This window comes from Blennius ocellaris (genome assembly GCF_963422515.1).
Source record: "Blennius ocellaris genome assembly, chromosome: 3".
NCBI lineage: Eukaryota > Metazoa > Chordata > Actinopteri > Blenniiformes > Blenniidae > Blennius > Blennius ocellaris.
In genome coordinates this window covers 1,431,533-1,443,504 of record NC_137652.1, presented here as the reverse complement: position 1 = coordinate 1,443,504, position 11,972 = coordinate 1,431,533, and the positions used below count along the sequence as shown (strand labels likewise).

Sequence of the window (11,972 nt, the reverse complement as noted above, 5' to 3'; positions counted from 1 at the left end):
TACCTACCCACCATCGAGGAACTCGTCTGTGTGGATTCTGTGTGTCTCACCTCGTACATGTGAGTTTTCCTAGATGTTCAGGTTTCCTCCCACAGTGGAAAAAGTGTTTGAGGTTCTTTGGTCACTCTAAATTTCACCAGACTGTATGATTGTGACTGTCAGTGTTTGCCCCTCACTGTACCGCCCCGCTGTACCACCCCTCACTGTACCGCCCCGTTGTACCGCCCCGCTGTTCTGCCCCGTTGTACCGCCCTGTTGTACCGCCCCGCTGTTCTGCCCCGTTGTACCGCCCTGTTGTACCGCCCCTCTGTACCGCCCCGCTGTACCGCCCCTCTGTACCGCCCCGTTGTACCGCCCCTCTGTACCGCCCCGCTGTACCGCCCCGCTGTACCGCCCCTCTGTAACGCCCCGCTGTACCGCCCCGCTGCACCGCCCCGCTGCACTGCCCCGCTGTACCGCCCTGCTGTACCGCCCCGCTCTGATTTACACAAAGACGTCTGAAGAATAATGTACATTGTGTAAACAACAGAAACAGGACTTCAGTTGTCTCTCGATGTGGAGACTGACGTCGTGTTCAGATCTGCTCTTTGTGGGACGTGTTTGCTGATCGGCTCTGAAGTGAACAGGCATGTTCTCATCACATCACCACCGCATGGATCAAACCAAAACAACTTAAACTGCTGAGAATACAAGTAATATGTGGTTTGAAAAGGACAATGAGTTTGAAGTGTGAGCTTCGAACATAAAGGGAACATTTTATCGAGTTGCAGTTCACTGCTATTAGAACCTCGTGCCTCACATCACTGACTATAAACACCTGAGAAGTTCATTTTCAATCAAATCTCGTTCTTTCAGACAATTTCACTTGTAGCTTCACTTGTTAATGTGGTTGGACAGTGAAAACCTGAGCTCAATTCAAAGTGTTAACACCTTTTGAACAGGTGAAGGTATGCCAGCTACTTCAGTGCCTCCAGACAGAGAACAACTTTATCTTCTTGACTGTTGTTTTAGTTCGTGGACAATGGCTCAGTCTTTGTCAATAGTTCAAACAAAAGCTTGAACACAAAGCGTGCAGTTGAGCAAGAGGCCGGCGTTTTGACAATGTGCACTTTGTGCGGGTCGACATGAGGTGTGTTGAAACTGGTAGACCGTGGGATTGTGTTCGTCTGGATTCTACTATTATGGCACTTTACTAAGACAGATTATCAAAGTATTTAAGTTGCTTCAAAACTGGAGGAAAACACCGCTGACTGATTCCTGATGCATCATAACTCTTAAAGTTCAGCACAGTGGCGCTGAACCACGTCTGGAAAGTCTTTCCATGAGTGCTAACATCAGAAGAGAACTGGACAAGCAGGATTACGGCCACAGATGCATCACTGACACAATATTACTCACTGATCATGTCAAAAATAATTCTTATTGCACAACTTGACTCTGACGCACCACTTCCTCTTAAACGCTGATGCAAAGAACCGCAGAAAAAGAAGACGCTCTGACTAAACGGTCCCTGTGAGGGTTGATTTGTTGAGTCATCACAAAAAAGAAAATCCAAAGTTCACATTGGGGGAATATTTTGCATGATGGAAAGTCGGTGTGGGTCCATTGTTCCTCTGTTTAAACATCTTGCTTATTGTTTACAGGCGACACCAACCACCATGTCTGTTTGTTCTGTCGGAGCAGATCTTTTTTCTTTATTATTGATTCACCTAGAAATTATCACTCAGTTGTACTTGGGTCACATGGATTCTACCTGCCTCCTTTCCACTGTCGTCACTTTTTCCCCATGATGATTGCTGGAGGCGGAGGAAGAACATGGGTAGAAAGAAAGGAAGAAAGAACCCCAGGTTAGTTTTGTGTGATAATTGACATAAATATTTAAATAACTTGACGAACAGTAATACGACACAAGGGAGATCAATGTCCGATATGATACCGATCCATGTTAAACCACATGTAGCTGTGGCTGCATCCAGGTAAATATATACATCACTGATAAACGAGTTCATGAAAAAACGTGCAGGAAAGAAGCTCCCATTTAGTAAAGTTTGCCTGAAATGATGGGAAACAGAAACGTTGGACGTGTTAAAACCTTTGTAGAATAATTCACTGTAACCTGTTTTGCACTGTGTGCCTCCACCCAGTCACACTGAAGCTCCGGTTCACTCCTTCACAGATAAACCGATTGGATTCTATAGACGGGAGTTGAAGACTCTCCCAGGTCCTCAGTGAAAGGAAGTGATGAGGTGAAGACGTCGTACAACAAGTTCAGCTGGAGGTCATCAGTTATTTAGAAGTCCAGCACATGTTTGGTATGTTTCAGTTAAACAGCCAAACTTCTACTGCACGTACTTCTATAATGTGTGTGCGCGCGTGTGTGTGTGTGTGTGTGTGTGTGTGTGTGAGTGTAAGGAATTCTATTCAGCTGTTTCTTTAGAAACAAACCTATAAGAGGAAGGAATGAAGATGCATACACTGCATTTCATGAGAAGCACACACACACACACACACACACACACGCCAAAACTTGCCTGGTCCACACGTTCTAACGAAAGAGAGTAAATATTGGAGTCGGACAACCTGAAGACACACTCCGGTAAGAACAGAAACAGTGTGAAACAACCTCTGTATTGTGAAGAGACTTTTTAGAATTTTCATTAAAAAAATTGCAAATGTCTACTCCATCCTGAAATATCTTTTAAATTAGGATCAACATTAATTTCTATTTATTTGAACAGGAGATTTTTTCAAAACCATTGCCAAGTCAAATGTATTGATTTCACAATATTTGTGCTTCATTACCATAAAAGTGTCTTTCGTTGTAAATTTTTTCTGAAGCTTTCTTTTAAGATGATTTCATTTGTAAATGTCACCTTATTACATGTAGTTTGACACCAATAACTACTACTGCTTGAAACATGCACAGATGTGTAAATACTGCATGTTGCTCTGCGGAGGTCGTAACTTTACAATGAGAACGACAGAAGCAGACAGGTGAAATCCACCTGTCTGCTTCATGAGATGAGCAGTGTTTAGTTAGTACTACAGCTGCTCTACAGTTTGAGAAGAAAAAGTACATATATAAAGACATTAAAGCTATTTTTAAATAATTTTACAGCATTCATACAATTTATGTATTAATTGTATTTGTTTCTCTTGTTTCTTGTTTTATCTTTTGTATTTGTTCATTAATAAGTAAATGAACTCAACTGAATTTCAATGTATGATATGCTATTTAATGTTCTTCAGAGTGGGCCAGGGTCTGAAGTCAACAGTTTTAGGGCAGCAGGTATGAATGAACTGTTGTAAAGTTGTGTGCAACTGAAGGAGCTTTTTTCATAACAAAAAAAAAAAATGCTGATTTTGACATTTTCCACCAAAAAAAATTGTCTCGAGCCACAAAATGTGTTTAAACTTTAACGCTATGATAAAGCAAATGATGTCATTCCAGTAGCTACGCCCAGTTGCCACCCCACACAGAGATGTGCGGGAAAAAAGGCAGAGATGAAGAGGAAGAGGAGTGAAGACTTGGTTATCAGGACATAAAAAGCATAAAGCTGCACCTCCACACTGGAAACACAAGATTTAACTCCGAGATGTCAATTCGCTTCAGTGTCAGACTTCAAAAGAGGGAAAATCTTATTCTAAACAAGAGTTGGATGTTGGGTTCTCCACTGCAGGACCCCCTGCTGGGGTCACAGAGGAGAAGTCTACTTCTTCTACTGTAATTTAATCCTGTGGCGGAAGTGTGTCTGCGAAGCACATGAAGTATCCCTCATCCTTCATAAATACAATTCAGAGAATGAGTTTTGTTGCATTTTAAACTGTTTCATGTTCAGCAGTCGTTTTTAGTGGTTTGACCTTTTGAGTTGTTTTTGGCTGATCTAGCAGATTTTGACCATTTTAAAGTTGTTTGAGTTGTTTAGTTTGAGCTGATTCAGCCTGTTTGATCTTCAGGACCTTTTCAACCCGTCAACTCAGCTTGTTTTCGTCCCTGCAGACCACAGCTTGTCCTCAGCTATGACCAATCAAATGCAAAAACACTGATTGAACTTTGAACATCAGCCTTCTGACTTTTTTTGTTTTTTTTTCCCCTCCATTTCAGCTCAACTGTCCGTCATGGACTCCAGACACACGGTGCAGCTCCTGTTGGTGGCGGCCTCCTGTCTCCCGGGTCTCGTGCAGAGTTTTCAGCCACTCTTCGTATTGGACGGGAATTCCACCACCCACCGTGACATCACACGCATGGCGATCCTCAGAAAAACTGCAGAAGTCTGCAGGGACATCGCAGAATCTGAGGGCCGGGATTTCACCCTGACTGTGAGTTGGAATGAAGCCGCAGTGAACCAAAAGGCTGAGCCAACAGTGTGATATTAAAATACCTGGTCAGTCCAGAATCTCTTCTCATTGTTCTGATAACAGACCAGCAGGAATGTGTCCCTGCAGGAACAGGAGGGCCCCCTGCTGTTCTTCATAGTGCCCCGTGTACCAAACCAGCCTTGTACCGACACAGACTTATTGTTGATTTCCTTTGTCGTCAGATTGATAACGGCTTGTCGGCGGACGAGGTGCAAAAGGCCTGTTCAGACGATTCCTCCACTCTCCTCTCCACCGTCATTTTTCAAACCTCCATCGCCACCATGTACTTCAGCAACGCCATTGTGGACGTGGTTTTCGCGCTGAGCGAGGAGCACCATTTCGATGATGAGAGTTTCGAGGGAGGACGAGATCTCATCACAGCCGGTACTCCTCAGACAACACAACCAAGAAACAAATTCATTCAGCAATTGAAGTTTATCTCGGATAGCGTTCCAGAAACATTGACTGACTTGGTGAAAAGTACAGTTTTTAAACCTGATGACTTTAACATTTTAAATGACTTTTTTTAAACAAATGGGGGCGTTTCAACTTGTCTAGCACAATATATTCTGGGTTGCGTTGGATTTCAGGGGGGGGTTCGTGAAGTGTCCCTCACAGGTATTCACTGGAGCCCACATACATTCATACTCTTCTATGAATCCCGACCTCTGATCACATTAACGTGCAGAACGAGACACCGTCCATCCATCATCCAGCTTAGGGTGGCGAGACGCTGCAGCCAAGTCCAGTAGATTTAGAACGAATGGTGAGGAACATTTTCAACACTAACGCCTCGGAGCAACTTTAAAGATACCTCCAACATTGAATTAACCTCAAACATTGAATTAACCTCCAACATTGAATTAACCTCCAACATTGAATTAACCTCCAACATTGAATTAACCTCCAACATGTTCCTGACCTAGCCGGCAGTAAGTCGGACCTGTTCCCTGTGCACGTTGGCCTCCGGCAGGGGTGTCCTTTATCACCGGTTCTGTTCATCATATATATGGACAAAATTTCTAGGCACAGCCGGGGGCCGGAGGGGGTCCGGCTTGGGGACCACAGAATCTCATCTCTGCTATTTGCGGATGATGTGGTTCTGTTGGCCCCATCAAGCCTGGATCTCCAGCGTGCACTGACGTGGTTCGCAGCCGAGTGTGAAGCAGCTGGGATGAGGATCAGCACCTCTAAATCCGAGGCCATGGTTCTCGACCGGAAAAAGGTGGCTTGCCCCCTCCAGGTCGGTGGAGTGCCCTTGTCCCAAGTGGAGGAGTTTAAGTATCTTGGGGTCTTGTTCACGAGTGGGGGAAAGATGGAGCGTGAGATCGACAGGCGGATCGGTGCAGCGTCTGCAGTTATGCGGACGTTGTATCGGTCCGTCGTGGTGAAGAAGGAGCTGAGCCAAAAAGCGAAGCTCTCGATTTACCGGTCGACCTTCGTTCCTACCCTCACCTATGGTCATGAACTATGGGTCATGATCGAAAGAACGAGATCCCGGATACAAGCGGCTGAAATGAGCTTCCTCCGTAGGGTGGCTGGGCGTACCCTTAGAGATAGGGGGAGGAGCTCAGTCACCAGGGAGGAGCTCGGAGTAGAGCCGCTGCTCCTCCACATCGAGAGGAGCCAGCTGAGGTGGCTCGGGCATCTATTTCGGATGCCCCCCGGACGCCTCCCGAGGGAGGTGTTTCGGGCATGTCCCTCCGGTAGGAGGCCTCGGGGCAGACCTAGGACACGCTGGAGAGACTATGTCTCTCGGCTGGCCTGGGAACGCCTTGGGGTGCCACCGGAGGAGCTGGAGGAAGTGTCTGGGGCGAGGGAAGTCTGGGCAACTCTGCTCAGACTGCTGCCTCCGCGACCCGGCCCCGGATAAAGCGGTAGCCAATGGATGGATGGATGGATGTTCCTGACCACCTAGAAAATGCTCACAGCTGCGTAGGCAGACCCCCATCCACACAGAGGAGGAGCGTCGGTAACTCAGCTACTTGAGGCTGCTTGTACATGACTGTGTTTTCCGATCAGGCGTGTCGGCGCTGAAGTCGAGTGTGAAGCTGGAGAACTTTGTGGCGGGGCGGTGGACTCTGGGACGAGTCTGTCACACCCTGCAGGTGAGGCTGGTCGTCTCTCACCTCCCAGGAGGGCGTCGGCGTGGAGCAGAGCCTCGTCAGAGCCCATCTCCAGTGTGGCGTAGTGACTCACTCAGTACATTCCGTGTGCTCAGGACTTCTACAGCCACAGCAACTGGGTGGAGCTGAACAAGCAGGATCCATACGGCGCTCTGATCCAGCCGGACCAGCCTCTTGAGAACCTGGCAGGTGAGCGACTGCCTGGACACACTGTATGGACACGCTTCAGCAGGAAAACACGTCACATGCATTCCTACCTGTCACTTGTCACTTAACAAACTCCCCTACTGCTATGCATTGTTTCCAAGTCCACTGGTTCAAAAGTACATTGTTGTGAAATATTTCCAACATCTATCAGTCCAGGGACAAATACAGGTATGACTACTCTCTCAGTGCAGGTTGTTCTTCACACACAATCTACCATCGTTATTCATGAGGTAGTTGTAATTCAGTTTGAAGCATAATGCATAGTAAAATGACCTGATCACATTTTATTTGGCAACAGAATTCAGTAACTCTGGAATCACCAAACCTGACTGCGAAACTCTCTCTGCTGTAAATCTGCAATGTGTAACATTTTGAATGTAAAACTAAACTCATAAGAAAATCAGCACAATAATCCTGATGTCCTCTTGGAAAGCTGGTATATCAGCCAAAATCAACAAATGATTTTTTTTTTTTCAAGTTCAGGCTGAGAAAGAAACTTTATCTGGCGATGATATTTATTTGACTCTAACAGCCACACTTAACATATGTGTTAGGTTTTTGTTAGATTTACAGTTTTTATGTGTTTTTTTTAACTCATTTAACTAATTTGATTAACATGAAAGTCACCTGCAGTTTTTGTTTTACTTTGTCAAGCAAATAAGTAACTTAATGCCTATTTTATTGGCAGTTTCTCCACAAGTTAGAAAAAGGAAAATATGGACCTATTTTTCAACAATACAAACATATTTTCTCGACAAAACAAGCTAAAGTAGCTCTGAAGTAGTTGTATTGAACAAGGTAAACTATTTTCCATCATCCTTCAGGTAAAAATCATGTTGAATAACTTGCCTTTGCAGAAATCCTGTTTAAACAATGGTACCAATTTGAAGGAATACATTCAGACATGGAACATGTTCTGATGCTTTTGCGTGTTCATTTTTTCCTTCTCTTCAGGACCGACGACACCAACGTGTAGAAACTGTACAGACAACGACTGCGCCGACAACCTGCTGCCTGACCTGCTGCAGCAAGGCCTCATCACATCAGGCTACTTCAACATCTTCTCCGGAGCAAAACCTGCAGGTAACCGAGAGAAATGTGAATTCTGCTCTTATTTTGCAAACATGTCTAAGCAAGAGCATGGATTTAAAAAAACAAAGCGTCCTTCCTCTTTCAGGTAAATGCAGCCATGGTGGATATTTTGACCGAACAAGCAGGAGGGATCCAGTGGGGGGCATCAGCAAGGACACGGTTGGGTCCAGTCACGGCTCGCTCCACCACCAAGCAGCGAACGTGGCTGTAAACGCCACGATGGAGCTGCTGGAGGACGTCAGAGCAGCTGTTGGAAACGTCAACTTCCTGCGGTACGGGTTGACTTTTGGTTTCGCTGAAATGTATTCACAAAGCAGCGACGACAACCGTCCTCTCAAAGCCCTTCATATGTCAATAGATAACTTGAAGGAGCACCCGGTAGAGCGCACACCTTCCCACCAGTGGTTTACAAGGTTGCTTGTCAATAAAATGAAAGTAAAAATATGAAACAAGACATCATGGATCGACAGAGAGCAGAAGCTGCTGGAGATGACAGAGGAAGTTGATGGCATAAATCTGAGAAAGGTGAATGTAGAAGAAAAGCTTTGGAAACAACTGACCATATAATCTGAGTAAATATCAAAAAGAAAAGAACCATTAATAACTCAATGTGGCTGACAAACAAAAAAAGAAATCAAACCATTAGTTTAATGTCTTCTGAGGACTGATTTGCTAAAAAAAAAAAAAAAGAAGAAAAAAAGCTGTGTTGATGTTAAAAATAATGCTCAACAGAAGTTCCCAGATAAGAGCGACCAATGACATAAGAGTGTAATTATGTTGTTGTTGTTTTCTGTTGTCTCTCTGCAGATTGATGGGCCTCTCCCAGTCGTCTGTGTTGTGTTTTGTCATCGACACCACAGGCAGTATGAGCGACGACATCGCTGAAGCAAAGCGGGTTTCCTTTCAGATAATTGACAGCAAGAGAGGAACCCCACAAGAACCCTCCGCCTACATACTGGTACCGTTCAACGACCCAGGTCGGCGACATGAACGATTGTTCTTAACAACAGCAAACAAAGATGAACTTATTGAAAGATATAAGAGATATAAGAGAATACGGTCTCTATCTAGGTTTTGGACCTCTGATGGTGACAACGGATGCCGATGTGTTCAAAGACAGTATCAACAAGCTGTCTGCCAGCGGAGGTGGAGACGTCCCAGAGCTGTGCTTGTCTGGACTGCAGGTCAACCGTTCAGTCAACTTGTCTTCTACTAAAACATTGTTGTCAAAGAAAATGCTCTTATTAACCCTTTTGTACTCAGAGGATGATGTAGCCGACCATGTTTTGTTTGTGGCTAACAGCTCGCCCTGACGGCTGCTCCGCCCTCCTCTGACATCTTTGTCTTCACCGACGCTCCGGCGAAAGACGCCGATCTGAAGAGCACCATCACCGCCCTGATAGAAAGCTCCAAGTCTGTGGTACGAGTCACATTTTAACAGCCGTCGCTTTTTCAGCATTGGTTCACCTCACGAATTCAGTTCAATTGAACTTTATTTATGTAGCACCAAATACAACACAGTCCTTTCAGTCAACAGAGACAAGAGACATGAGCAGCAGATGTATGTATGACTGTGGGGTGGAGGGATAGGATAGACCGAGAGATAGATTGGGGGGATGGAGGAGAGGAAAGGGGGGGTGTATACGACCACAGTAGACCACCTCATTACCAAGCGTGTTCCTCTCTTGTGGCCGCTGCTTGGTGTTTCAGGTAACCTTCATGCTGACGGACGTCCTGGCCAGTCGCCGCCGCCGCAGAGGCTCTCAGGGTCTGATTCCACGCGCACTGAGCCAAGCAGACGCTCAGCTGTACCGTGACCTGGCTCAAGCCTCTGGGGGTCAGGCCATCGAGGTCACCAAGTCCGACCTCTCTGCGGCAACCAGTGTCATCGAGGACTCTTCGGCCAGCGCCGTGGTGAGACAAAGACCCGGACAGTCCTGTCAGGCTGAAGACGAGACTGTGAGTCGCTGTCAAGGGTTCCTTCTTCCTCTTTCAGGTGACACTGTTTCAGGTGGTGGCGAATCCTGGAAGGACCGACAACTTTACGTTTACCGTGGACGGTTCGTTGAGGAACTTAACTGCGTACATCACAGGAGGCCCCTCCCTCTCCTTCACGCTCACCAGCTCCACAGGTGGCGTTTCTCTTCATCGCCCATTCAACATCTTCCCAGTGTTCGTGGTTAACGGTGACGTGTCCTCTTTGTCAGGTGCGTCTCAGAGTTCCAGTGAGTCCAGCGGTCCTCTGGGATCAATGACCACTGCAGGAAATCTGCGTCGTTTAAGCCTCAACGCCGACAATCAAACAGGATTGTGGAGCATCAGCGTGAACTCTGACCAGCCCTACTCTGTGAAGGTCACAGGTCCGGGACGTGTTCAGTGTCTGCCTCTGGGACTCAACGTTTACTTCTTGTGCTCGTTTTGCTGCATGTTGCCAGTGTCCGTAAACAATCTATTTTTGTGTGTCTGTGTGCATCAGGTCAGAGTTCAGTAAGCTTCATTTTTCACCTTGTGGATTCATACGATGGAGCCCACGGGGACTTCAGTCTAAAGGAGGGACGTCCTCTCTCAGGTCCTTTCACATCTTTTTTTAATATTTTTCTTCTTCTAATGTGAAGGTGGTTCTGCTCTTTTGTCTCATACTCTCAATGCCACATTAATAAATAAGCAACTCTGAGGTCTTTGTGATGGAGCTCAACTGAAATGGTGCGCTCCATTAGAGCTTCCAGCAGTATTCAGTATTTGTGTAGATTAAACTGAGGGAAGCGACTCGGCTCAGGTATTAGAAGTGTTACCAGGTTCTAGGGGTTCTAGGTCTATTTTCTTCAGGTTGCTGTCGATCCTTGAACAAACAGGTACTAACCACTCCTTCTTATACACAACACAGCTGCACACACAAAATCTTTCCTGTCAGTGACAGGAAACACTTGTAAAGTTTTAACAATACAGTATTTCCTAAGTTGTCTCCAGCTCCCAACAAATTACACACGCTGGTAAAATACAAACAAATTGCAGCATGAAGGAACTATGGCTCCATGGGTTTTTATTGTCTTTTGGTGCGTTAAAGCACTTTGTTGGTGGTCTTTAGAGATAAAGACCACCAGAGGGAGACAGAACTGTGCAGACGGTCAAACCCACCTGCAGCTGTCCACACACGTCACATTACCAGCTTTGTTAAATATGATGAGTCAGCAGTGTGACTTTCTGGTTCCAGGTGGTAACGCCAGCATCCTGATCACCGTGACAGGAAGTGACACCATAAGTGTGACAGAGGTCACTCTGTTTGACAGCTCAGGACCAACGCAGGTCAACGGATCATTGCAGGCATGTTAAAACATCCCTGACATGTGTGGAAGGCACGCCTGATGTTGGTGAATCATCGGCTGACACGTGTTGTTGTTATTATTTGTTTTCCTGCACAGTCGATGGGAAGTGGTCATTTCCTAGTGACATTCACTGAAGTGCCGGCAGGAAACTTTGTGCTTCTGCTGAAAGGAGAGGACAGCAGCTCGGCCTCCAGATCCTCGCCGGGCGTCTTCCAGAGACAGGCCTCCACACAAATCAAAACCTCCAGCATCTCCATCACGGTAAGAAAGAAAACTGTGGGCTTCTGCTTTGTTGAGCTGAAGTGCTTCAGGATTTTTTAATATTACAAATGACATGTTGGCATGTATCTCCTGTTTACGAGCATATATGGTTATTGAACTTCAAGTCTATTTTTGTTTCTGAATACATTAATTATTAACATATTGCACATCAGGAAAACAAAAGCAAATTCTGATGTTTTAACTGAAGTGATTTTCTTAAAATTGGTAGAAATTCCTACTTCAGGCCACCAATCTTATACAAAATCTATTTAAAACTGTGAAACTGCCCAAGAATACACTTGTTCCTGAAAATATAGCAAAAAAATGCCAAAAAAAATAAAACTTAAATGCCATGTGATGCTTTTCTTGTTGGATAGATCTTTGAGTAATCAAGTCCAACATTTTCATGTTATTTGAAAAACCCTATGTTGTGACTGATGAGTCTTTGTTAATGATGTTGGTATGCTTGACGTGTTCAGATATGAAGGACTCACCCGAACCCAATGAATGGTTAATACAGTTGTTTTTGTATGTTTCCTTCGCTGCTCCAGGCCCAAAGCAACACCACCAGCGTGGAACCAGGCGCCACCGTCTCCATCCCCTT

General features: G+C 45.5%; 1 protein-coding gene across 1 annotated transcript in view; it reads left to right on the top strand.

Annotated features, from left to right (window-relative positions):
* Positions 1–4,119: 4,119 nt before the first annotated feature.
* The window catches only part of vwa10.2 (von Willebrand factor A domain containing 10, tandem duplicate 2), a gene marked incomplete at both ends in the record, with an annotated part of 8,737 nt that continues 884 nt past the window's right edge, over positions 4,120–11,972 (top strand). The window contains 16 exons of the mRNA XM_080520828.1: positions 4,120–4,320; positions 4,542–4,743; positions 6,382–6,467; positions 6,581–6,674; positions 7,647–7,775; positions 7,870–8,056; positions 8,592–8,761; positions 8,856–8,968; positions 9,088–9,204; positions 9,495–9,698; positions 9,781–9,916; positions 9,992–10,144; positions 10,261–10,353; positions 10,996–11,105; positions 11,204–11,368; positions 11,920–11,972. The exon at positions 11,920–11,972 is cut by the window's right edge and continues 271 nt beyond it. Of these exons, the coding sequence (XP_080376954.1) occupies positions 4,120–4,320; positions 4,542–4,743; positions 6,382–6,467; positions 6,581–6,674; positions 7,647–7,775; positions 7,870–8,056; positions 8,592–8,761; positions 8,856–8,968; positions 9,088–9,204; positions 9,495–9,698; positions 9,781–9,916; positions 9,992–10,144; positions 10,261–10,353; positions 10,996–11,105; positions 11,204–11,368; positions 11,920–11,972 (2,213 nt within the window). The remainder of the gene's footprint in view (positions 4,321–4,541; positions 4,744–6,381; positions 6,468–6,580; positions 6,675–7,646; positions 7,776–7,869; positions 8,057–8,591; positions 8,762–8,855; positions 8,969–9,087; positions 9,205–9,494; positions 9,699–9,780; positions 9,917–9,991; positions 10,145–10,260; positions 10,354–10,995; positions 11,106–11,203; positions 11,369–11,919) is intronic.